This window comes from Balaenoptera physalus (assembly GCF_965194825.1).
Source record: "Balaenoptera physalus genome assembly, chromosome: 21".
Classification (NCBI taxonomy): domain Eukaryota; kingdom Metazoa; phylum Chordata; class Mammalia; order Artiodactyla; family Balaenopteridae; genus Balaenoptera; species Balaenoptera physalus.
This window is the reverse complement of record NC_138902.1, coordinates 10,105,851-10,130,176: the sequence shown is the minus strand read 5'-3', so window position 1 is coordinate 10,130,176 and position 24,326 is coordinate 10,105,851. Positions and strand designations below refer to the sequence as shown.

The 24,326-nt window shown below is 38.1% G+C and overlaps 1 protein-coding gene across 16 annotated transcripts in view; it reads right to left on the bottom strand.

Moving 5' to 3' along the window:
- The window catches only part of PSD3 (pleckstrin and Sec7 domain containing 3), a 560,140-nt gene that overhangs the window by 299,424 nt on the left and 236,390 nt on the right, over nt 1-24,326 (bottom strand). For 13 of the 16 annotated variants that reach the window (XM_082444219.1, XM_082444218.1, XM_082444220.1 and 10 more), the window contains 3 exons: nt 2,333-2,527; nt 2,147-2,227; nt 64-176 (listed from right to left, as the gene is read on the bottom strand). In XM_082444219.1, the coding sequence (XP_082300345.1) occupies nt 64-176; nt 2,147-2,227; nt 2,333-2,527 (389 nt within the window). Of the gene's footprint in view, nt 1-63; nt 177-1,897; nt 2,006-2,146; nt 2,228-2,332; nt 2,528-6,050; nt 10,450-24,326 lie in introns of those variants that run through there. The other 3 variants (XM_082444208.1, XM_082444213.1, XM_082444211.1) reach the window with 3 other exon arrangements.

The following is a 24,326-nucleotide window of genomic DNA, read 5'->3' as shown; positions in this document are numbered from 1 at the left end:
ACCTTCACATTGAGGAAAACAGCCCTTGTTAAGAAAGAAATTCAAGCATTTCCATCAGATTACCTTGTGAAGCAATGGTATCTGGGTTACAATAAAAATATCTATTGGAGAAGTGTACTAAAACTCTCTCTCGTTCTTGGGTTTCTCCCACAAGAGAAAATGCTTTAAAGAAATACCTAAAAAAGAATTAAGGGGGAAAAGGTGAATTTTTAGAAAATGTTACCATACTCTCTATGTTTGATGGTTAAAGTTAATCCATTTAAACATAAGAAATTAACAATACAAAGTAAGATATCCTATAGTTATTTTTTAAAAATCACTTACTACATGGCCATTCAACATAAATTTATATTGATGTTTATATTATAGGAACTGTCAATATAAAAGATGACAGAGCAATAACATGGTGGCCAATACATCAAAAAAAAGCCTTGGGAAAGTGGGTGATTTCCACATATGTTAAGTGTCAAGTAGCCATTTTAAAAGATCAGTCGGATAAAAACTAAAGAACACAAGTCTGGATGCATAACCATGTAGGCTATGTTTAAACTTTTTTTTTTTTTTTTAATTTTTTGGCCATGCCACACGCGGCATGTGGGATCTTAGTTCCCCAACCAGGGATCGAACCCACAGCCCCTGGCAGTGTGGAGTCTTAACCACTGGACCGCCAGGGAAGTCCCCTGTAGACTATGTTTTAAAACTTGACAAAGATCACAGGTTTTTGTCATTTTGTTACGTGACGGTAAACACCACCGACCCACTATTAAAATTACAATTATATCGTCTTATGCACAGTAGATTTTTTTTTTATTCAAACAGAAAGTCACAAAAATTATAATCATCCTCATCAGTTCACTCAGTCCCATGTAATTAATTTTTTTTTCATCTTGAACTTTTGTTAGCACTTTTATGAATTCATCAGTTTTCCATTAGCACAGTAGATTTCTGTTAATTTTATTTTGCCTATTATCACCACCATATATTATTAACTTGCTACATGAGGAAGAAATAGGAAAATAAAACCCTAATTTATTTCTTAAATTAGGAATACCAATCTAGATCAATCTAGATCAGAGTTACTGAGAGTACTGTCTATTATAGATGTATCCAGGACCCTCACTTGACAAAGTAGATGCATTTACCTAAACATGAGATGGGAAGGAAAAAATCATTTAAAATGCCCTAAGAAATCTTACTTTTGAAAGAAACATACAATAAAACATATTTCAATGATGAAAGTGTTGCTGTCTTCCTTATCTGTAGTTAATCTAAATTATGTTGATCTAACTTTAATTTTTCTTAACTTTTTTTTATAAACCATATGAGAGAGCAAAGCAAAAATACAGATCTCTCCCCCACCCTTACCTGTTTTCATTGACAAACCTATGAGTACCCTTGATTCACACAAAGAGCCAGAGACTAACTCACTGCTGTGCATTCTAACGGAACATCCTCCCTTCACCTCCCAGGCCTCAGTTTCCTGATTTGTAACACTAGAGCATTACACAAGATGATCTCAGAATTCCTCCAGGCTGTGACACGTTATAAAGTTTATAAGATTAAATGCTTACTGGGTTTTACCTTCAGCTGCGCTTAGAAATTTATACTATGGTATCGTGTGAGACGTGAGGGTCAGTGTGTTTCCAACACCTTCACTTGAACAGATCAGCAAAAAGCGCTACCGTCTGAAACAGTTTTACAGATACTTTCTGCTGATTATTATGTTGATATTCATTTTTATCCCATTCATTAGTTAATTCCAAAGTATTGTCTTAAAGGGCTATTTGGCTATTGTAAAAAATGATTAGGGAAAATCTAATTCTACGGTCTGTAAACTGTGCCTTTTTAAGGCATTCAAAAACCAAATTCCCACAGATTCCATTTCTCCAAGACTTACTTTGCCACCATTCTTTACTAGGTCGTCTACTTGGTGCAGGATATGAGTTCATGTGTGATTTCATAAAAACAATATATTTTTCCCACTTTCCACCATGTTTAATATCTGTAATACAATCTGAGCTAAGATCACAAAGTAACTGTGGGTTTAAAAAAATAAAAATCAGATTTTAGCTTCAGCACATTATTTTCTCTTCTCAGAATTAATTATTTAGAAGCAAAGAAGAACAGAAGTGATGTTTAATCATACCTGAGAGACTGATCCAGTGTCATTCCTGTAAAATCAAAAAACTTCAAATATTCTTCCGCAACTAGTTTGCTAAATTCATTGCTATAAGAAAACAGAATAGACTTGGTTATTAAAATTGAAGCCATCAGAACACGCACATACCCCTACAAGGATACACTCAGACACCATCCTTGGAATGGGACGTACTTCTTGCCTAGGTGCTTTGCCACATCCGATCTTTTGAATCTGTCTAGTTGATAAAGACGTTTGGCCAACCTTTTGGCTGCTTCTACGTTGCTGCTGGTACCATTACTGAGACTTCCTGAGGTTTCCTTTTCCAGAATTTCAGTACTCCCCATTTCAGAATGAGCCTCTAGCAGTGTTGTTTTCACCCCAGCGTTGCTGTGAGAATTGATAAAGAAGAAAACAAAAAGAATAGAAAAGATTGTTCTTGTGTGGCAAAAAGGTAAGTAGCTAATGAAATTATCACAATATTGTAGAACAATGAAAAAACTATTTTAAATGATAGCATCTTATGCTTAATTATTCATAAAAATATTTTCAGTTGCTATATTTTAACATACTAGAGAAGTGATTACTTAAACCCTAGATGAGCAGTTCTCAAACCATTTGGTCTCAGGACGTTTATATTCTTGAAAGTATAGAGGACTCCAAAGACCTCTGTGTATGTAGGTTATATCTAGTGATAGTCACTGTATGAGTAATTAAAACAGAAACATTTAAATATTCATTTAAAAATAATAAATCCATTTCATGAATATAAATAATACATTTTTATTAAAAATAACTATATTTTCCAAAACAATAATATAATATTTAATGAGACAAGCAACAGTGATGATTTACATCTTTTACAAATTTCTTTAATGCCTGGCACACTAGCAGATAGCTTGAGTCTCAGAGCCATTTCTACATTCACTTAGCAATAATACATCATTTTGTTTGAAAATATTAAGAAAATCTGGCCACACAGAAATATTTAGTTAGAAAAATAGGGAGTATTTTAATATCCTTAATTGTGGATATTCTTTTTTCATATGATGATGCCAAAATAAAACAAGTGGTAGTCTCTTAAAAGTTAGCTGCAATATAGAATCTATACTTGTATCAATGAACTTTTTGTACTCATATTAAAAACAACTCACACTTTGAATACATCTTACCCAGGCATGATTCTGCCACATGAATTGGTCACTTGCAAAATATCTGTTGACACATCTTATTATTTTAAAAAATAACATTTATTAATGTCACCACTAATATCCTCAGAAAAGTCTTTTAAGTACTGGGAAGCTGCCAAACTTTTGGTGGTAGATACAAGTTTTCCAAAATTCTAATTTTTGATTGAAACTTAAATTTTACTATTGGCAACAAAAATTGATGGTTGTTTTCCTTAAAGTAATTAAGTAACTCTGTTTTCAAGAAAATGTTTGCCAAAACCACAGTTTATCAGTCAGACTTTGAAGGAAAATGGCATTTCCATGAAAAAAGCAACTAGTTTATAGCTTACAACTCAAACTACATGAGTGCTGTTCCTAGACAGCGCTTCATGCATATTTTCCATTTCATTGCATGTGAAATTAAAAAGGCAGGTACCCAAGTGTTGAAAAGCAATTAATTGGTACTGCTTTATCAAGGACATCTTTAGGTGAAACTGCCCTTTATTTTTATTTTGAATGCATGGCAGTGAAGAATGTAACAACTAGAACAGTTTGGTGCTACTACCTTGATTTGTGCTAAGGCCCCCACCATTGTTTTTGTACCATCAGTGCGTATCAACACAGTGAAAAAGGAAAACAATGCTGCACTGTTATTATAAAAATAATTTTGGCCTCACAAACCCACTGAATGGGTCTCAGGAAGCCGCACAACCACACTGTGAGAACCTCTGCTCTAGCCGGGTGCTGCAGCATACATCTGTAACACTAAAACCAAGAACACTGTGATTTCCAGACCTTCCTTTGGACTTCTAACAGAACAAAGCTATGTTCATGGTAAACTACTTGTGCTTAAGTAGTCTTCCAACACACTTACTGTAGACTCTAAAGCAGACATAGAATTTTTCTGCAATGAACCAGAGAGTAAATATTTCAGACTTGCAGGCCACATAAGGACCCTGTCACACATGCTTCTTTGTTTTTGTTGTTTTTTCACAACCTTTAAAAATGTAAAAGCCATTCCAGGCTACACTGAATCCTAGTCTGCAGGCCCTTGCCCTATCCCATAGCTCTTTAACTTGGCCCAAATTATAAGTAGAGAACAATTTATTGTCTAAACCAGGACACTCTGAAAAGGAAACAGGGATGATAAAATCATTAAATATGTAGTTATAATTGTTACAAGGTATAAAAATAAAAAAGCATTACCAATTAAAAAAATTAGTTGTAAACTTATAAAAATCATTACAGCAAAGTGAAGACATTTTTAAACAGAACTACTTAATCTCTATTTTGTCACTTGTTCTACCTAACTTACCATTTCCCATTTCCCACTGACCCAGCAACTAAGTGGTAGCCTGGCAGCTTCACTGTCACTCAGTGCAGCTGGGCTACTGCAAAACCAGCTGGTGCACCAAGGAGCGCCTGGGGGCTGCAGAGTCCCCGGCGCCCCCAACCACTGCCAGACTCTAGCAGCCCCTCTCCAAGCTCACTTATCAGCAAGCACTGCACAAGCTATCTCTGAAAGGAGCTTTAAGGGGAGGGAAAAGGGAGAGAGAGTATCCCACATAGTCTTTTAGACTCAACTATGTGAAATTTCTGTTCAATGCACACGTCAGCTCACACATTCCAGATGAGACTGTGGAGAAGCTGGAAGTACAAAGTGGAAGGTTACAAACCCATGCTGACTTATTTTACTGCAACTATTAATGATAATACTTCATTTTTTTAAAGTCAAAGTCAAATGCTAAACCACAGTCAACACCAAGACAACAGACACAAACCGGAACTGACCCAGGCAAACCAAGATGTTTGGTAACCCTCCCTAAGCAATCAGCCACCTTAAACAATTTTCCAACAGAAATACCCACCAATTAAAATAAATTGCTTCATTATGATGAATTCTTCGTGTAAATACATTTAAATATTTTTTCATCCTAAACTTTCCTTTATAAAGTTCACATTACCAGCCAGTTTTGTGAAATTTATGTTATCAGAAAACTGAATATTTAACTTTTATATACAGCAAACCTGTAATTAAATTCATAGAGGACATTTCTTTTAAAGGTCAGCTCACACTTTGTGTTTTCCTAAATAAGTGGTGAAAATGTAAAATATTTACTCTAAGAACTAGCTGAGTTACAATCAAGTAGTTTTTATAATTATGAAAAGAAAATCCCTGGAGTTGTGCTCCTGTGCATTCTCTTACTCTGCACATTAGCTATTGTGTGGAACAAACAATGTCAAAGAAAGGATTTTCTTCTCAATTAAACTGCTACTTAGTATTGTTCACTTCTCAGGGCAAATTCACGGCATGTATTTAATCACTCCATAAAAAAAAGTAATTATACCACATACATAGTACTGCAAAGATGTTGTTCAAATACAACAGACTTATCCTAAGGACATTGTATTTTTTAAATGCGGTATTGATTCCTATTCCTATGTTTCTCATTCCTCATGTTTGCTGCCTCTTTCTCCTATCCTGCCCAGTCTGCTTCACCTCGTTTTCCTCACATTCACCAGAAGGAGGTAATTTAAAAATGTGTATGAATCAGACTTCTCTGGATCTTCTTGAGAAAACCTTCAGTAAAAAGGAAAATAAGGAATAAAATGAAGATAAATACTTCCATTCCTAGATGGCTTCATTCTGCCCCAATCACAATTTATGAGAGAACATGAACAAGAACAGAGATTGCCCCTTTTAAGTCAGAAAGCCTGGCAATATGATGGCAATACCAACTCACCAGCAGTATGACAGACACCAAGAACGCATATCTTGGAGCCAAGGGTGCGCCTGGGCCATGCTTCCTCTCACAAGCCCCTTCCCAGGCCTCTTCATCCCCCATCTCCACTGTCTGCTGGTCCACTAGGGCTTCCAAGGACCTGGCTCCCTGTGAGGTCATATGACTATGACCTCGCACTCTTGCAAGTGTTTACTGTTGGGGTTTCTGTAATGTTTTTACAGTCCTAATAAAAACAGAAGCCAGAACACAGGGGCCACTGTATACCAAAAGCATACACAACAATGGCAGCCCTGCCTTGTTCACACTTGATAAAGCAAACTGGATGACCCCTCTCAGCGGGAGGGACACTCCCGTTTTGTTTCCTGGAATACACAAGACATTGTCCATCTAGCCTGCTGAGTGCTAGATGTTTTCAATAGTTTGAATTTTCCATTCTTTTCTACAGTTCCGCTTTTCTTCTTGATCAAGTAACTTAAATCTCCTAAGGCGAAATCCTTACCAGTCACTTAAATATAGAAAAGACTTCCCAAAGGTTCTCCCTGTGATATATATAAATGCTTCACTAAGGCCTACACCTCACACCTCCAAACATATGTGGTTACACTCTATCATCAATATCATCAAAAGAAGGATCAGATCACTGAGTCTGACCACCAAGCCTTTTCATAACCTTTTTATCATACTGATTACTGCGTTTTCCAAATAAAATTAATAGGACACCCAGTTAAATCATAATTTCAGATAAACAAAAAACAATTTTTACTGAAAGTATGTCTCAAAAATTGCATGGGGCATACTGACACTAAAAAAATTATTCATTATTTATCTGAAATTCAAATTTAATTTAAATTTAATTTATGGTATCCTGACTTTATCTGGTAACCCTATCTCCTGAATGCTTGTTCTAAATCAGACTCCTTCTGGGTTTGTTTCGACTTGCTTCTGTGATTTAACTTTTAGTCCTACTATTTTTCTATTGTCTTATCAAGACCTTCTCTCAATTGACTATGATCTGCTGATTCTTCCCTAATGTCCTTCAAATACAAAGGAAAACCCTCTTTTCTCTGTATTTTCACCCTTCCTTCCCAGCCTGCATACTGCCACCATGGATGTGATAAAACGTCTCCTTCACAAATATCCTACACAAGGTAAAAGCCCATGCTCTGCGGCATGTCATTAAGGCCCTTCACAAGCCAACCCCAACTGCCCGTTTAGATTGGTCACCTCCATCGTCTTCATGCTTGGGCCGCACAGAGATGTGAGCTGTGCTCTTACACTCCCTTCCCACGTCCTTCCCTTTGCCACTCCTGTCACCCCCACCCTAAAATCCTGGGGTTCCCAAAATTCTGCAAACTCAATGATCCTACAAGAACCCAAGTGAAATAACAGCTTTTCTAAGACTCATACTCCAACCCCTCGGCTGCATTCTCAGAGCACCTGGATATTACAGCTCTGCTTTTTTAAAGTCCCCCCTCTCTCACCTACCACTATCTTAAATTTAACTTTGTATCCACATCAGAAGAGTAGGCTGAGTTAATCAACAGCCATCTTTTAAAAGAACGCAGAGCTGAGCAAGCAGCTGTGTCCACATCCTTCGAGGTCTTCTGCATTCTGCCAGCAATGACATGGGGCACTAACTTTCTAGTTCAGTATAACCGATCCTGAAAAGTTCTAAGGAGACTGACATCAGCAGAGAGTACCAGATACACCGTCTTAGTTCATATTTTCTTTGAGTTTAAATTTTATAAATGTCTTTAAATTTTTATTTAATTGTGGTAATAAAACTGGGATAAAAAAATAAACTAGGCTAAGGTGTGCGCCCCCTGAATTTAGAAAACAACAACAGTCACCTAGTTCAATTTCATACATAATCTAGTCAGAGGCAAGTCTGAAGAATCTCAAAGAGTGAGAGGAAACAACTCCAGTCACAAGTGGAATAAAAGGACCGGAAGGGAGCACTATGACCCGGCTGCCATTCTGCAAGCTGAGGATGCAGTCACAGAGGCCTGAAACCAGCAGACTCAGGGAAGCCAGAATGAAGTCGGTCAAGAAGAGTTCTAAGTACAACACTGTAAGTGAGATACACTTAAAACCCAGAAGCATAAATCACCTCCAAGAAAGGAAAGGAAATTTTCTTGGCCACCATTATCTATGGCCTTTATTTCTCAGGCAGAGCAGAGATAGCACCTAATCTAATCTTTTAAAAACATATTCCTTTTAACAAAACTTTTTAAAAATTATTTTATTTTGTTTTTTATTGAAGCATAGTTGTATTAGTTTCAGGTGTATGGCAAAGTGATTCAGTAATACATACATACATATCTATCCTTTTTCAGATTCTTTTCCCTTATCGGTTATTAAAAAATATTGAGTATAGTTCCTTGTGCTATACAGTAGGTCCTTGTTGGTTATCTTTTTTATATATAGTAGTGTGTATACGTTAACCCCAAACTCCTAATTTGTCCCTCTCCACCTCTTCCCCTTTGGTAACCATAAGTTTGTTTTCTATGGCTGTGAGTCTATTTCTGCTTTGTATATTAAGTTCATTTGTACCACTTTTTTTTTTTTAGATTCCACATATAAGCGATATCATACGATACTTGTCTTTGTCTGGCTTACTTTACTTAGTATGATAATCTCTAGGTCCATCCATGTTGGTGCAAATGGCATTATTTCATTCTTTTTTATGGCTCAGTAATATTCCATTGTTTGTATACACCACATCTTCTTTATCCACTGCTCTGTCAATGGGCATTTAGGTTGCTTCCATGTCTTGGCTATTGTAAACAGTGCTGCAATGAACACTGGGGTGCATGTGGCTTTTTGAATTATGGTTTTCTCTGGATATATGTCCCTGAATGGGACTGCAGGATTACATGGTAGTTCTATTTTTAGTTTTTTAAGGAACCGCCATACTGTTCTCCATACTGGCTGTACCAATTTACATTCCCACCAACAATGTAAGAGGGTTCCTTTTTCTCCACACCCTCTCCAGCATTTATTATTTGTAGACTTTTTGATGATGGCCATTCTGATCAGTGTGGAGTGATACCTCATTGCAGTTTTGATTTGCATTTCTCTGATAATTAGCAATGCTGAGCACCTTTTTATGTGCCTCTGGGCCATCTGTATGTCTCCTTGGGAGAAATGTCTATTTAGATCTTCTGCCCATTTTTGGATTGGGTTGTTTGTTTTTTGATATTGAGCTGCATGAGCTGCTTGTATATGCTGGAGATTAAGCCCTTGTTGGTCACATTGTTTGCAAATATTTTCTCCCATTCCGTAGGTTGTTTTTTTGTTTTGTTTATGGTTTCCTTTGCTGTGCAAAAGCTTCTAAGTTTAATTAGGTCCCATTTGTTTACTTCTGTTTTTATTTCCGTTACTCTAGGAGATGGATCCAAAAAGATATTGCTGCGATTTACGTCAAAGAGTGTTCTGCGTACTTTTTCCACTAGGAGCTTTATAGCATCAAGTCTTACATTTAGATCTTTAATCCATTTTGAGTTTATTGTTGTGTATGGTGTTAGGAAGTGTTCTAATTTCCTTCTTTTACATGTAGCTGTCCAGTTTTCCCAGCACCACTTACTGAAGAGACTGTCTTTTCTCCATTGTATATTCTTGCCTCCTTTGTCATTGATTAATTGACCATAGATGTGTGGGTTTATTTCTGAGCTCTCTAATCTGTTCCATTGATATATGTTTGTTTTTGTGCCAGTACCATACTGTCTTGATTACTGTAGCTTTGTAGTATAGTCTGAAGTCAGAGACCCTGATTCTTCCAGCTCTGTTTTTCTTTCTCAAGATTGCTTTGGTTATTTGAGATCTTTTGTGTTTCCATACAAATTTTTAAATTTTTTGCTCTAGTTCTGTGAAAAATGCCATTGGTAATTTGTAGGGATTGCACTGAATCTGTAGATTGCCTTGGGTAGTATAGTCATTTTGACAATATTGATTCTTCCAATCCAAGAACACAGTATATCTTTCCATCTGTTTGTATCATCTTCGATTTCTTTCATCAGTGTCTTATAGTTTTCAGAGTACAGGTGTTTTGCCTCCTTAGGTAGTTTATTCCTAGGTATTTTATTCTTTTTGATGTGAAGGTAAATGGGATTGTTTCCTTAATTTCTCTTTCTGATCTTTCATTGTTAGTGTATAGAAATGCAACAGATTTCTGCGTATTAATTTTGTATCCTGCAACTTTACTGAATTCATTGATGAGCTCTAGCAGTTTTCTACACCTAATCTTGAGGGAAACAAAAATGAGGTTATTCAGAACAGCTACAGCACCTCCAGTGGTACCATTTACCTAATAGCATCTAATACTGGTTAAGCCTGGGAGTAGTACTTTCTAGAGATTGTCTCAGGCAGAGTGTTGGCCTGAGATAGGCCTCAGCACTCTTCTTACCTCAGGAAGAAGAAGGAATGTTTACCAGGGGGAGGGGGAGGGGGAGGGAGAGAGGGGGTGGGAGAGGAGGGAGAGGGAGGGGGTGAGAGGGATAAGAAGAGAGGAAGGGAGCTAGAGAAGGAGAGAGCAGAGAGTGTGCAAGCATATGGAGAAAAACAGGAGACAGAGGAGAAAAGACCCTGAGTTTGATTCAAAGACTTGAAGACATGATAAGTATAAAGTGCCCACAGTATATCCAGGCAGAGCTACCTGTGGGAACTCAGTACAGGCACAGCAGTTGCCCACACACTGATGGGTGCCATCACAGGGTGAGAGTCTATATGACCAAGGAACTCCGAAATGTGCCATCCTAAAAATATCTAGCAGAGTATTCATCTGAATACAACTCCATTACAGTGAAAGACTTAGGAAGTCCCCTTAATTTATTAATGAGATTCTCCATGCAAGCACTCAGTTTGCCAGTAAGGAACAACTATAAATTTAGAAGATGCTAAAAGCGAGTATCTGTTGAAGAGCTCCAGTTAGACTGCCAAGTTCAAACATGGGTTCCATCAGCCACCAGTTGTGGGTAAGTTCATTATTCTCCGTGAGCCTCAGTTTGTTCATCTACAGAATGGAAAGAACGAGGTGCTATGACGATTAAATGAGAAGATTTGTGTAAATGCTTAGGGCAGAGTCTGGCACACAGTAAACCATAAATGTCAGCTGCCATCACCAGACCCATTTTCATCACTACAACCACCCCTTACATCACTAAGATTACTACTTGGTTATTTGGATGATCAGGCGAGATCAGTATTTTATTAAATGTAAACTGCTATTTGTAATCATATACAAATGTTAGCTCTCAGTATCAATGAATACTTGATTTTTCTAAAGAAAATTGCCTCAAATGAACCCATTTTTGACGTTTATATAGAATACATTTCTCTAGATGAGACTGCATCTTACCTACAAATGATTTCAGGGCCCTTATAAGAGAACCATAAACAAAACCTAATAATCAAAACTCAGCACAGAGGCCAAAATTCAGTCTTTACCAATGATGAATTTTAGTAAGCGTCACCTAGAAGGTCTGCCTCCTCAGGGAACCTTTCACCTCACTCATTTTCCTCAGTCCTGCCTTCGGTGTTCCAGAAGAGGGCACCCATGTGCGAGGCAGTGTACAGAGACTGACCAAGCTCACCAACGGAATGAGACAGGCTGAACGTGCCTTAGTAGCACTAATTTACAGGAAAAAATTGGACTCGTCACCCTTCTACAGGTTCAGACTCCTCTGGGGCATGATGCAGAAGATGGAGGTTTTCACTTTTTTGCTTTTTGGGGTTATCTGTTTTGTTTTTCTATACTAGGCTGCAGCTTTTCTGGGCCAGCTCTCAAATAAGCATGTAATACCTGCAATACTATCAACTTTAATACAACCACATTATAAAAATTTGAAATGAATCATTTGCAAAGCAACTATTTCTAAATGTTGAGCATGAAAACTAAGGAGAAAAAAAATGATGCAAAAACATTTACATGTTCACTCTTTGCACAGAAGCTTCTTTGTGCACAGTGGGATCAATGAATCCCAATTCCAGTGGGCAGGAAAGGAAGAGTGGATCATTTGCAGATAGACTAACTTGTTTTCATGGGATACTCTTAAAATGCCATTGGAATTCTGAGTTTACAACTTTCATGAGAAACAGCTTTTGGCTATGTTGCTTCACTGCCTTGATATGATATTAAAAATTTCTAATAACACCATATCATTCTCCACCCTGACAAAAGAAAATAAAGGGGCAATTGCATTCCATTCCCTTGTAAATTATTAAGTAGATGGTCTGAAGCTGATCCTCTCCTTTAATAATGTGATTAAAATACACTGCACAGGGAGGCGGAGCCAAGATGGCAGTGTGGGAAGACATGGCACTGGAGTCTCCCCACAACTAGGGCACCTGCCAGCCACTGGGGGGGACTCTGATGACCAAGGAGACAGGAGGAACCCCTAAGTGAACCGGTAGGAGGTAGGGGGGACTGAGTGGGGAGGAGAAGTGGAGGCCAGACAGGATCGGCACCCTTGAGGCTGGGGAGATCAGGAGAGGTGGGGGGAGGGACCCTCCGGGAGGAGTGGGAGAGGAGTGGAGGGCGATCTTCTGGCCCAGTGGGGCCAGGGAGCCTGCTGAGCTCCCAGGCTGATCCCCGGTCCTCCAAAGCCCCTTCAGGCCGCATGGGTCCCTGGGGGCACAGGAGGGAGGCTAGGGAGATCAGGAGAGGCAGGGGGGAAGAACCATCCAGGATGGGAGGAGCAGGAGAGGAGGGCATTTGCCCCGCCCACTCGAGCCCAGGAGGCCTGCTGGGCTCCCAGGTGAGGTCCCCTGCCCTGTAAGACCAGGGGTGGGGGGCACACCTGGGCCCCTTCAGTTCCTTGAGCCTAAGCCACACCCCCCCACAGCCCCCAGGGCCTTTTCCAGCCCTGTGGGTCCTGAGCATAGGCCCTGCCCACCACCCAAACCTCACCCTTGCTTAGGCACCGCCCTCCACAGCCAAGGCCTTTTCCCATTTTTTTTCTTTTCCCTCCCCCTCTTTTTTACTATTGTGGTACTGATGTACCTTCCAGTTGTTGGTTCATCTATATTTTTAATTTTATATTCTTTTCAATATATCTGTTAGTTTCCTAGTCTAATTTTATTTTCTACTTTGTTATTGTTCTCTTTTTTGCCTCCCCACGTGGCTTGCAGGATCTTGGTTCATGAACTGGGCCTGGGCCAAAGCTCCTGCAGTGGGAGCTCCAAGTCTGAACCACTGGACTAACAGAGAACCTCAGACCCCAGGGAATATTCATCAGAGTGAGGTCTCCAGGAGATCCTGATCTTAGCACCAAGACCCAGTTCTACCCAATAGCCTACAAACTCCAGCGTTGGAAGCCTCAGGCCAAGCAACCAGTAAGACAGGAACGCAATACCATTCATTAAAAAAAAAAAAAAAAAAAAGAGAGACAGCAGAAAAATGTGTAACAGATGAAGGAGCAAGGTAAGAACCTACAAGACCAAATAAATGAAGAGGAAATAGGCAATCTACCTGAAAAAGAATTCAGAGTAATGATAGTAAAAATGATCCACAATCTCAGAAATAGAATGGAGGCATGGACTGAGAAAATACAAGAAATGTTTAACATTCACAAGAACTAAACAACAAACAAACAGAGATGAACAACACAATAACTGAAATGAAAAATACATTAGAAGGAATCAATAACAGAATAAATGAAGCAAAAGAAGAAATAAGTGAGCTGCAAGACAAAATGGTGGAAATAACTGCCAAGGAGCAGCATAAAGAAAAAAGAATTGAAGACAACCTCAGAGACCTCTGGGACAACACTAAACACACCAACATTCAAATTATACAGGTCCCAGAAGAAGAAGAGTAAAAGAAAGGGTCTGAGAAAATATTTGAAGAGATTATAGTCGAAAACTTCCCTAACATGGGAAAGGAAATAGTCACCCAAGTCCAGGAAGCACAGACAGTCCCATACAGGATAAACTCTAGGAAAAACACACCAAGACACATATTAATCAAACTAACAAAAATTAAATTCAAAGAAAAAATGTTAAAAGCAGCAAAGGAAAAACACAAAATAACACACAAAGAAATCCCTATAAGGTTATCAGCTGATTTTTCAGTGGAAACACTGCAGGCCAGAAGGCAGCAGCAGGATATACTTAAAGTGATGAAAGAGAAAAACCCACAACCAAGATTACTCTGCCTAGCAAAGATCTCATTCAGATTACATAGAGAAGTCAAAAGCTTTTCAGACAAGCAAAAGCTAAGAGAAATCAGCACCACCAAACCAGCTTTACAACAAATGCTAAAGAAACTTCTCCAAGCGGGAAACACAAGAGAAGAAAAAGACCTGCAAAAACAAACCCAAACAGTTAAGAAAATGGTAATAGGAACATACATATCAATAACAACCTTGAACGTAAATGGATTAAATGCTCCAACCGAAAGACACAGACTGGTTGAATGGATACAAAAACAAGACCCACATATATGCTGTCTACAAGAGACCCACTTCAGACCTAAAAGTGACACATACAGACTGAAAGTGAAGGGATGGAAAAAGATATTCTATGCAAATGGAAATCAAAAGAAAGCTGGAGTAGCAATACTTGTATCAGATAAAATAGATTTTAAAATAAAGACTGTTACAAGACATAGGGAGGGACACTACATAATGATCAAATGATCAGTCCAAGAAGAAGATATGACAATTATAAATGTTTATGCACCCAACAGAGGAGCACCTCAATACATAAGGCAAATGCTAACAACCATGAAAGGAGAAATCAACAGTAACACAATAACAGTAGGGGACTTTATCACCCCACTTACACCAATGGACAAATCATCCAAACAGAAAATAAATAAGGAAACACAAGCTTTAAATGACACAATAGACCAGATAGATTTAATTGATATTTATAGAACATTCCACCCAAAAGTGGCAGAATATACGTTCTTCTCGAGTGCACGTGGAACATTCTCCAGAATGGATCACATCTTGGGTCACAAATCAAGCCTCACTAAATTTAAGAAAATTGAAATCATATCAAGCACCTTTTCTGACCACAACGCTATGAGGTTGGAAATCAATTACAGGAAAAAAAACTGTAAAAAACACAAATACATGGAGGCTAAACAGTGCACTACTAAATAACCAAGAGATCACTGAAGAAATCAAAGAAGAAATTTAAAAATACAAAGAAACAAATGACAATGAAAATATGACAACCCAAAACCCATGGGACACAGCAAAAGCAGTTCTAAGAGGGCAGTTCATAGCAATTCAATCTCACCTCAAGAAACAAGAAAAATCTCAAATAAACAATCTAACTCTACACTTAAAACAACAAGGGAAAGAAGAACAAAGAAAACCCAAAGTCAGTAGAAGGAAGAAAATCATAAAGATCAGAGTAGAAATGAATGAAATAGAAATGAAGAAAACAGGGACTTCCCTGGTGGCGCAGTGGTTGGGGGTCCGCCTGCCGATGCAGGGGACACGGGTTCGAGCCCTGGCCCGGGAGGATCGCACATGCCGCGGAGCGGCTAGGCCCGTGCGCCACAGCTACTGGGCTTGCGCTCCAGAGCCCATGTGCCACAACTGCTGAAGCCCGCGTGCCACGGCTACTGAAGCCCGCGCGACTAGGGCCCGTGCTCCGTGACGGGGGAGGCCGCCGCAGTGAGAGGCCCACGCACTGCAGCGAAGAGTGGCCTCCGCTTGCCGCAACTAGAGAAAGCCCGTGCGCAGCGGTGAAACCCAATGCAGTCTAAATAAATTAATTAAAAAAAAAAAAAGAAATGAAGAAAACAACAGCAAAGATCAATAAAACTAAAAGCTGGTTCTTTGAGAAGATAAACAAAATTGATAAACCCTTAGCGAGACGGATCACGAAAAAAAGGGAGGGGATGCAAATCAATAAAATTAGAAATGAAAAAGGAGAAATCACAACTGACACTGCAGAAATACAAAGGATTATAAGAGACTACTACAAACAACTATATGTCAATAAACTGGACAACCAAGAAGAAATGGACAAATTCTTGGAAAGGCACAATTTTCCAAGACTGAACCTGGAAGAATTAGAAAACATAAACAGACCTATCACAAATAATGAAATTCTAACTGTAATTAAAAGTCTTCCAACAAACAAAAGTCCAGGACCAGAGGGCTTCACAGGCGAATTCTATCAAACATTTACAGAAGAGCTGACACCAATTCTTCTCAAACCCTTCCAAAAAACTGCAAAGGGAGAAACACTCCCAAATTCATTCTACAAAGCCACCATCACCCTGATACCAAAACCAGAAAAAGATATCACAAAAAAAGAAAATTATAGACCAATATCACTGATGAACACAGATGCAAAAATCCTCAACAAAATACTACAAACAGAATCCAACAGCACATTAAAGGGATCATACAGCATGATCAAGTGGGGTTTATCCCAGGGATGCAAGGATTCTTCAACATACGCAAATCAATCAATGTGGTACACCACATTAACAAATTAAGGAGTAAAAATCATATAATCATCTCAATAGATGCAGAAAAAGCTTTTGACAAAATTCAACACTCATTTATGACAAAAACTCTCCAGAAAATGGGCATACAGGGAACTTATCTCAACATAATGAAGGCCATATATGACAAACCCACAGGAAGCATCATACTCAATGGTGAAAAACTGAAAGCATTTCCACTAAGATCAGGAACAGGCCAAGGATGTCCACTCTCACCACTCTTATTCAATATAGTTTTGGAAGTCCTAGCCACAGCAATCAAAGAAGAAAAAGAAATAAAAGGAATACAAATTGGAAAAGAAGAAGTAAAACTGTCACTGTTTGCCGATGACATGAAAATCCTAAAGATGCCACCAGAAAACTACTATAACTACTCAATGAATTCGGTAAGGTTGCAGGATACAAAATTAATGCACAGAAGTCTCTGGCATTCCTATACACCAGCAACGAAAAATCAGAAAGAGAAATTAAGGAAACACTTGCATTTACCACTGCAACAAAAAGAATAAAATACCTAGAAATAAACCTGCCTAAGGAGGCAAAAGACTTGTACTCAGAAAACTATAAAACACTGATGAAAGAAATCAAAGATGACATAAACAGATGGAGAAATATATCATGTTCTTGGATTGGAAGAATCAACATTGTGAAAATGACTATACTACCCAAAGCAATCTACAGATTCAGTGCAATCTCTCTCAAACTACCAATGGCATTCTTCACAGAATTAGAACAAAAAGTTTTACAATTCGTATGGAAACACAAAAGACCCTGAATAGCCAAAGCAATCTTGAGAAAGAAAAACGGAGCTGGAGGAATCAGGCTCCCCAACTTCAAACTATACCACAAAGCTACAGTAATCAAGACTGTATGGTACTGGCACAAAAAGAGAAATAGAGATCAATGGTACAGGATACAATGCCCAGAGATAAACCCACGCACATATGGGCACCTAATTTACAACAAAGGAGGCAAGAACACACAGTGGAGAAAAGACAGCCTCTTCAATAAGCGGTGCTGGGAAAATGGACAGTTACATGTAAAAGAATGAAATTAGAACACTCCCTAACACCATACACAAAAATAAACTCCAAATGGATTAAAGACCTAAATGTAAGACCAGACACTATAAAACTCTTAGAGGAAAACACAGGTAAAACACTCTTCGACACAAACCACAGCAAGATCTTTTTTCACCCACCTCCTAGAATAACAAAAATAAAAACAAAAATAAACAAATGGGACCTAATTAAACTTAAAAGCTTTTGCACAGCAAAGGAAACCATAAGCAAGATGAAAAGACAACTCTCAGAATGGCAGAAAATATTTGCAAACAAATCAATGGACAAAGGATTAATCTCCAAAATATACAAAGAGCTCATGGAGCTCAATACCAAAAAAAACAAACAACCCAATTAAAAAATGGGCAGAAGACTTAAACAGACATTTTACCAAAGAAGACATACAAATGGCCAAGAGGTACATGAAAAGTTGCTCAACTTCACTAATTATTAGAGAAATGCAAATCAAAACTACAATGAGGTATCACCTCACACTGGTCAGAATGGCATTATCAAAAAATCTAGAAACAATAAATGCTGGAAAGGGTGTGGTGAAAAGGGAACCCTCCTGCACTGTTGGTGGGAATGTAAATTGATACAACCACTATGGAAAACAGTATGGAGGTTCCTTAAAAAATTAAAAATAAAACTACCATACGACCCAGCAATCCCACTACTGGGCATATACCCTGAGAAAACCATAATTCAAAACGAGTCATGTACCACACTGTTCACTGCAGCACTATTTACAATAGCCAGGACATGGAACCAACCTAAGTGTCCATCGACAGATAAATGGATAAAGAAGATGTGGCACATATATACAATGGAATATTCCTCAGTCATGAAAAGAAGCGAAATTGAGTTATTTGTAGTGAGGTGGAAGGACCTAGGGTCTGTCATACAGAGTGAAGTAAGTCAGAAAGAGATAAACAAATACCGTATGCTAGCACATATATATGGAATCTAAAAAAAAAGAAAATGGTACTGATGAACCTAGCTGTAGGGCAGGAATAAAGAGGCAGACATAGAGAATGGACCTGAGGACATGGGGTGGGAGGGGGAAGCTGGGGCGAAGTGAGAGTAGCATCGACATATACACACTACTGAATGTAAAATAGTTAGCTGGTGGGCAGCAGCAACATAGCACAGGGAGATCGGCTCAGTGCTTTGCGATGACCTAGAGGGGTGGGAGGGAGGCTCAAGAGGGTGGGGATATGGGGACATGTGTATGCATATGGCTGATTTGCTTTGTTGTGCAACAGAAACTAACACAGTACTGTGAAGCAATTATACTCCAATAAATATCTATTGAAAAAAATACACTGCACACTCTTCAGGAAACAAAACAGTCTGAATTTAGACAACACACCCATATCTCTACACAGAAAAACACTTGCTTATCCAGGCCAAGATATCAAATCCCTTCCTGTCTCTCCAAATTCAAGTTATCTAATTTTAAAATATTTTATTTAAAGGAAGGTATAATTTATTATTCATAAGTAAATAATAAACCAATCAGTCAATCAATCAAGCATAACCTCGCCAAAAACCTCCCTCCTCTGAATGAGGAGGAAGAAAGGAGGTGCTACTTGGCCTCACAACACATGAAGAAGGACATTTTGTAAAAGGCTCAAACTGCCAGAGCTCAGCAATCTCCCTGCTGGGGTTCAGAAAGGACGCTCTTATTGCCTAATTCAATACAACTATTATCAAGAAAGTTTAATACCCTTAGGCAGAATACTCACTATAACACAGAATGAGATCAAGTCTACCTTCCAAAGAAAATTTATAGAAAGAAACATCAGATTTTTAAAAGTTTATTTTATTGAAGTATAGTTGATTTACAATGCTGTGTTAATTCCTACTGTACAGCAAAGTGATTCAGTTACATATATATACATTCTGTTTCATATTATTTTCCATTATGGTTTATCACGGGTTTTTAAAGTTAAAAAGTTGCCTGGGCTAGCTCCTCTTTGCTTTTTCTCTCTGAAATTCCTACCAAATAAAAAGAGAGGAACAGACAGATAAATAATAGTCACATACAATTCCTATATAAGAAAACTAATGACAATGTCTGTTTTGGTGTAATGCTTATAACATTATTCCTTAGAGATTCACATTTTAATCTATCATTCAAAAAGTCATTCAAAAAGAATAAATTCCCAAACAGCCATCTGAAGACTCAATACACGCCTTATTATTACTGGTTAAATCCTAATTATCTAGTTTTTTTCTGGTTTCTTACCGGTTTTTTTTTGCATATGTGATTATCTGATACTTGAAAATAATCAGTTTTCTATCAGTAGGGTTATATTATTGAGGAAAAGTTATGGCTAAAAAATAATGGTTTTAAAGTACCATATTCTGGCCCTTCCTACCCCTAAGGGAAAAAAATGCTTAATTTCAACTTAAAAAATATGAAGCACTGAATTACCTTTAATCAGATCTCAAACCATCTTCCAATTATTTATATTAATGGATGTTCCATACATTTTAGAATGCAATGAATAATTTTTATGCAAAAATTTCTCTTCTGTCCACATTTGTGCTGAGTTGAATTAGTATTAGTATATGTTCACTGGGCATCAGAAGCTGGGCAACAGAAGGTGGTCCAGGACTGGCCAGCGAGGGAATGTTTGAACTCTGACCAACATAATTGTCAACAGATACTCTACAAAGTAGATAATCCTTCCATAGATAATGACTACTAAGTTAATATTGTGAGCAGTTTGCTACATAGTGTCATATCAAGAGTTGGTGTACCTACTCCATTCCTGTGAATCACTGTTTCCTCTAGAACACACATCAAGATGCACCCAAGCCAGTCTGGGATAGCTGGCCTCTTCTGCCTCACAAGCAGTAGCCAAAGAGTTAGAAGACAGATCCTAATTCAAGTTGAGTGTGTGTGTGTGTTGTTTTTTTTAAATCTACCCCTGCTAGAGGTCTCAACTTAGAACTTACTTCTTTTTAATTTAATTTGCTTGAGAATAGCGATCATTAGGGATAAACAAGTAAAAATTAGCTCATTAAACTTAAGTATTCTACCCCTAAACTAAACATTACAAGTGCTCAGAAGTATACTTGTAAACATGAAGTTAGTTTGGCCACATACCTCTGCCCCTCACATGTCAAGGTTCTCAATAACATTATCCAGCCAGAGAACCATATGGGTTCCACTCTCCTCTGTTCTCTCTTGTAACTGTTCCATCTTGTGATTAACAAGAGGCTTTATGTATATTTTCTGTGGTTAGATATCGTCCAGTTTTTACCATCTCTATTAGTGCTTTCTGCCCTCTCTTCAAATCGTTACAAATACCTGTTTCCACTGCCCCATCTGTGCCCAGCTTGGCTGCACCTCTCTGGTGCACTCAGAACTGCACATCAGCCCCCAGGCCCCTGTCCTGCTGGCACGTCCGCCTCGTGGCTTACAGTAAAATAATGATGGCACGAAATTCTTTGGTTTTTATTCCCTCTGTTTTAGACAAGACTAGAGTTTTTTTGAAGTCCTGGTTTCTACAGTTAATTCTAGAAGTTTATGGCCAACTCCTCAAACATCACCATTCAAAAGGTCACAGACATACTCTCTAACCAATGCCTTTTACAATTATATTTTTAAGTTTATCTAATATTTTTAAAGCTTTGCTATATCCCAGTGCACCAAGAAAACATTTAAGATAATTAGTATTAAAATTTTGCTTCTCCAATTTCAAGAAAACATAATCATACAAAGTTCCAAAATGCTAAACTTTAAAATTATGGGTAAATATTCCTTGTGAGAAAAATTACAAAGTAAAGGGAGGTTACATGAATTTAAGACCAGTATTTATAATCAATACCTAACAAAATCGAATGAAAACTCTTGATTTTTCTCTAACAAAACTGAATGTTAATCTGGAGGGCTGCGTGTAAATTAATGAAGTTAGAACACTCCTTCACACCATACACAAAAACAAACTCAAAATGGCTTAAAGACTTAAATAAAAGACATGACAACATGTCTTCTTGTCCTAGAAGAGAACACAGGCAAAACATTCTCTGACATAAATCATACCAATGTTTTCTTAGGTCAGTCTCCCAACACAAAAAAAACCCAAAAATAAACAAATAGGACCTAATTGGATTTATAAGCTTTTAAACAGCAAAGGAAAGCATCAACAAAATGAAAAAACAACATACGGTGCGGGAGAAAATATTTACAAACAATGCAACCAACAAGGCTTAATTTCCAAAATATACAAACAGCTCGTACAGCTCAATATCAAAAAAAAAAAAAAAAAGCTACCAATTCAATCAAAACGTGAGCAGGACATCTAAATAGACATTTCTCCAAAGAAGACATACAAATGGCCAAGAGGAGCATGAAAAGATGCTCAACATCGCTAATTATTAGAGAAATGCAAATCAAAACTACAATGAGGTATCACCTCACACCAAACAGAATGGCCATCATCAAAAAACTACAAATAATAAATGCTGGAGAGGGTGTGGAGAAAAAGAAACCCTCCTACACTGTTGGTGGGAATGTAAATTGGTGCAGCCACTGTGGAGAACAATATGGAGGTTCCTTAAAAAACTAAAAATTGAGTTACCATATGATCCAGCAGTCCCACTCCTGGGCATACATATGGAAAAGATGAAAACTCTAATTTGAAAAGATACATGCACCCCAACGTTCATAGCAGCACTATTTACAATAACCAAGACATGGAAGCCACCTAAGCGTCCATCAACAGATGAATGGATAAAGAAGATGTGGTATATATATACAATGGAATATTACTGAGCCATAAAAAAGAATGAAATAATGCCATTTGCAGCAACATGGATGGACCTAGAGATTATCATACTAAGTGAAGTAAGTCAGACAAAGACAAATATCACAATATCACTTACATGTGGAATCTAAAAAAGTGATATAAATGAACCTATTTACAAAACAGAAAGAGACTCACAGACACAGAAAACAAACGGTTACCAAAGGGGAAAGGGGAGGAGGGATAATTTAGGAGTTTGGAATTAACAAATTCACACTACTATATATGAAACAGATAAACAAGAAGGTCCTACTGTATAGCACAGGGAACTATATTCAATATCTTGTAATACCCTATAATGGAAAATAATCTGAAAAAATATATGTAACTTATATATGTATAACTGAATCACTCTGCTGTACACCAGAAACTAATACAACATTGTAAATCAACTTCACTTCAATTAAAAAGAAAAAAACTGAATATTAATAATTTCTCTCACTTGTTGACCAGTTTCTGTGGAAATTAAGAATATTTCCCCCGGGTAATTCAAAGACTGCTCCATGTTGCTTTAATACCAAAATTTTGGACTTTTACACACACATACACAAGTAACCCCCCTACACACACACACACACACACACACACACACACACACACACATAAAGCTTACTCCATATGGCTTATGAACTTCTATACCCATGGCTTCAAATAATTTTTTGAACCATAATCTATTCCGTCACTTCAAACTTCATTTTGAAGAAGGGATAGCAGGAAAAGAAAATTTTCCTCGAGGACAAATACACTCCATACTATACAAAATAGGGATGGCCCGTAAGCTGAGTATTCTTTAACTTCTAAATCCACCCCTTGCAGATTCACAATGCAGGTGAGTACTCTTCATACAAAAGACTTAGAAGTTCTTCAGAAAAGAGTTTTACTTTGTTTAACCTTGATAAAATCACTTTTGTTGTTTTGTTTTGTTTACTACCCTTTTACTTTCTATCCTACATGGAACACACACTCTGTGAAACATGCATTCAAACTTTCATTAAGCTATTCAATTTACAAAATGAGATGCTTTTTTACCAGAGAAACTTAGGTTTGGGAGGGGCCATGAGAGGGTCTTCAGTGGCCTGAAACCACTAGATGGCCCAGGCTGAGTGAGCATCAGACTTCAAAGAAGAAAAGCAAACACAGGGAGAAGATTTGGTCATATGTACGCCTTCTTAAAAAGGAATCACCACGCAGAGCCCCAGACAGCACCTGTCTATCCAGCCCAGTTCCTCGAAGGGTGTCACTTGGGCATCACTTGAGAGGAGGGGGGCAAACCTGTGTCCCTTCTTCAGTACTATAATCCATCCCCCAGAGTGTGTTCCTAATACCCTTTCACCCCACCACACTCTTAAGAGCAATACCCCATGTCACAGTGCAAGAAAAAAAGCAGAAACATCCTCAAACTCAACTTTTAAAATGCAAGAGGGAATGACCTAGCTGTGATGTCCTGGGCCAATATCCCCCTAGTGGCAATCCCTCTGCTTCCTTACCTAAATACCGTAAGGTGCGGATGTGATGAACTTAGCAATTCCCAACTATCTGCTGCAAGAAGCTGCACATCAGAGATGAACCCAGAAGGCAGCATGCACTTACATTTTGTGACTTTTAGAGAACACAGCCATTTCAGAATGAAATTCACCATAGAAATATAAAATGTACTGTCCTCACTAGTACATTAACTTCATATAGATCTTGTCTTTTTTATAAAATAAAAAATACATTATCAGGGACTTCCCAGGTGGTCCACTGGTAAACAATCCGCCTTACAATGCAGGGGCTGCAGGTTCGATCCCTGGTCAGGGAACTAAGATCCCACATGCCACCACAACTACTGAGTTCACGCACCTCGGCTAGAGCCCACGTGCCACAACTACAGAGCCCACGCGCTCTGGAACCTGCATGCCAGAACTACAGAGCCCATGTGCCC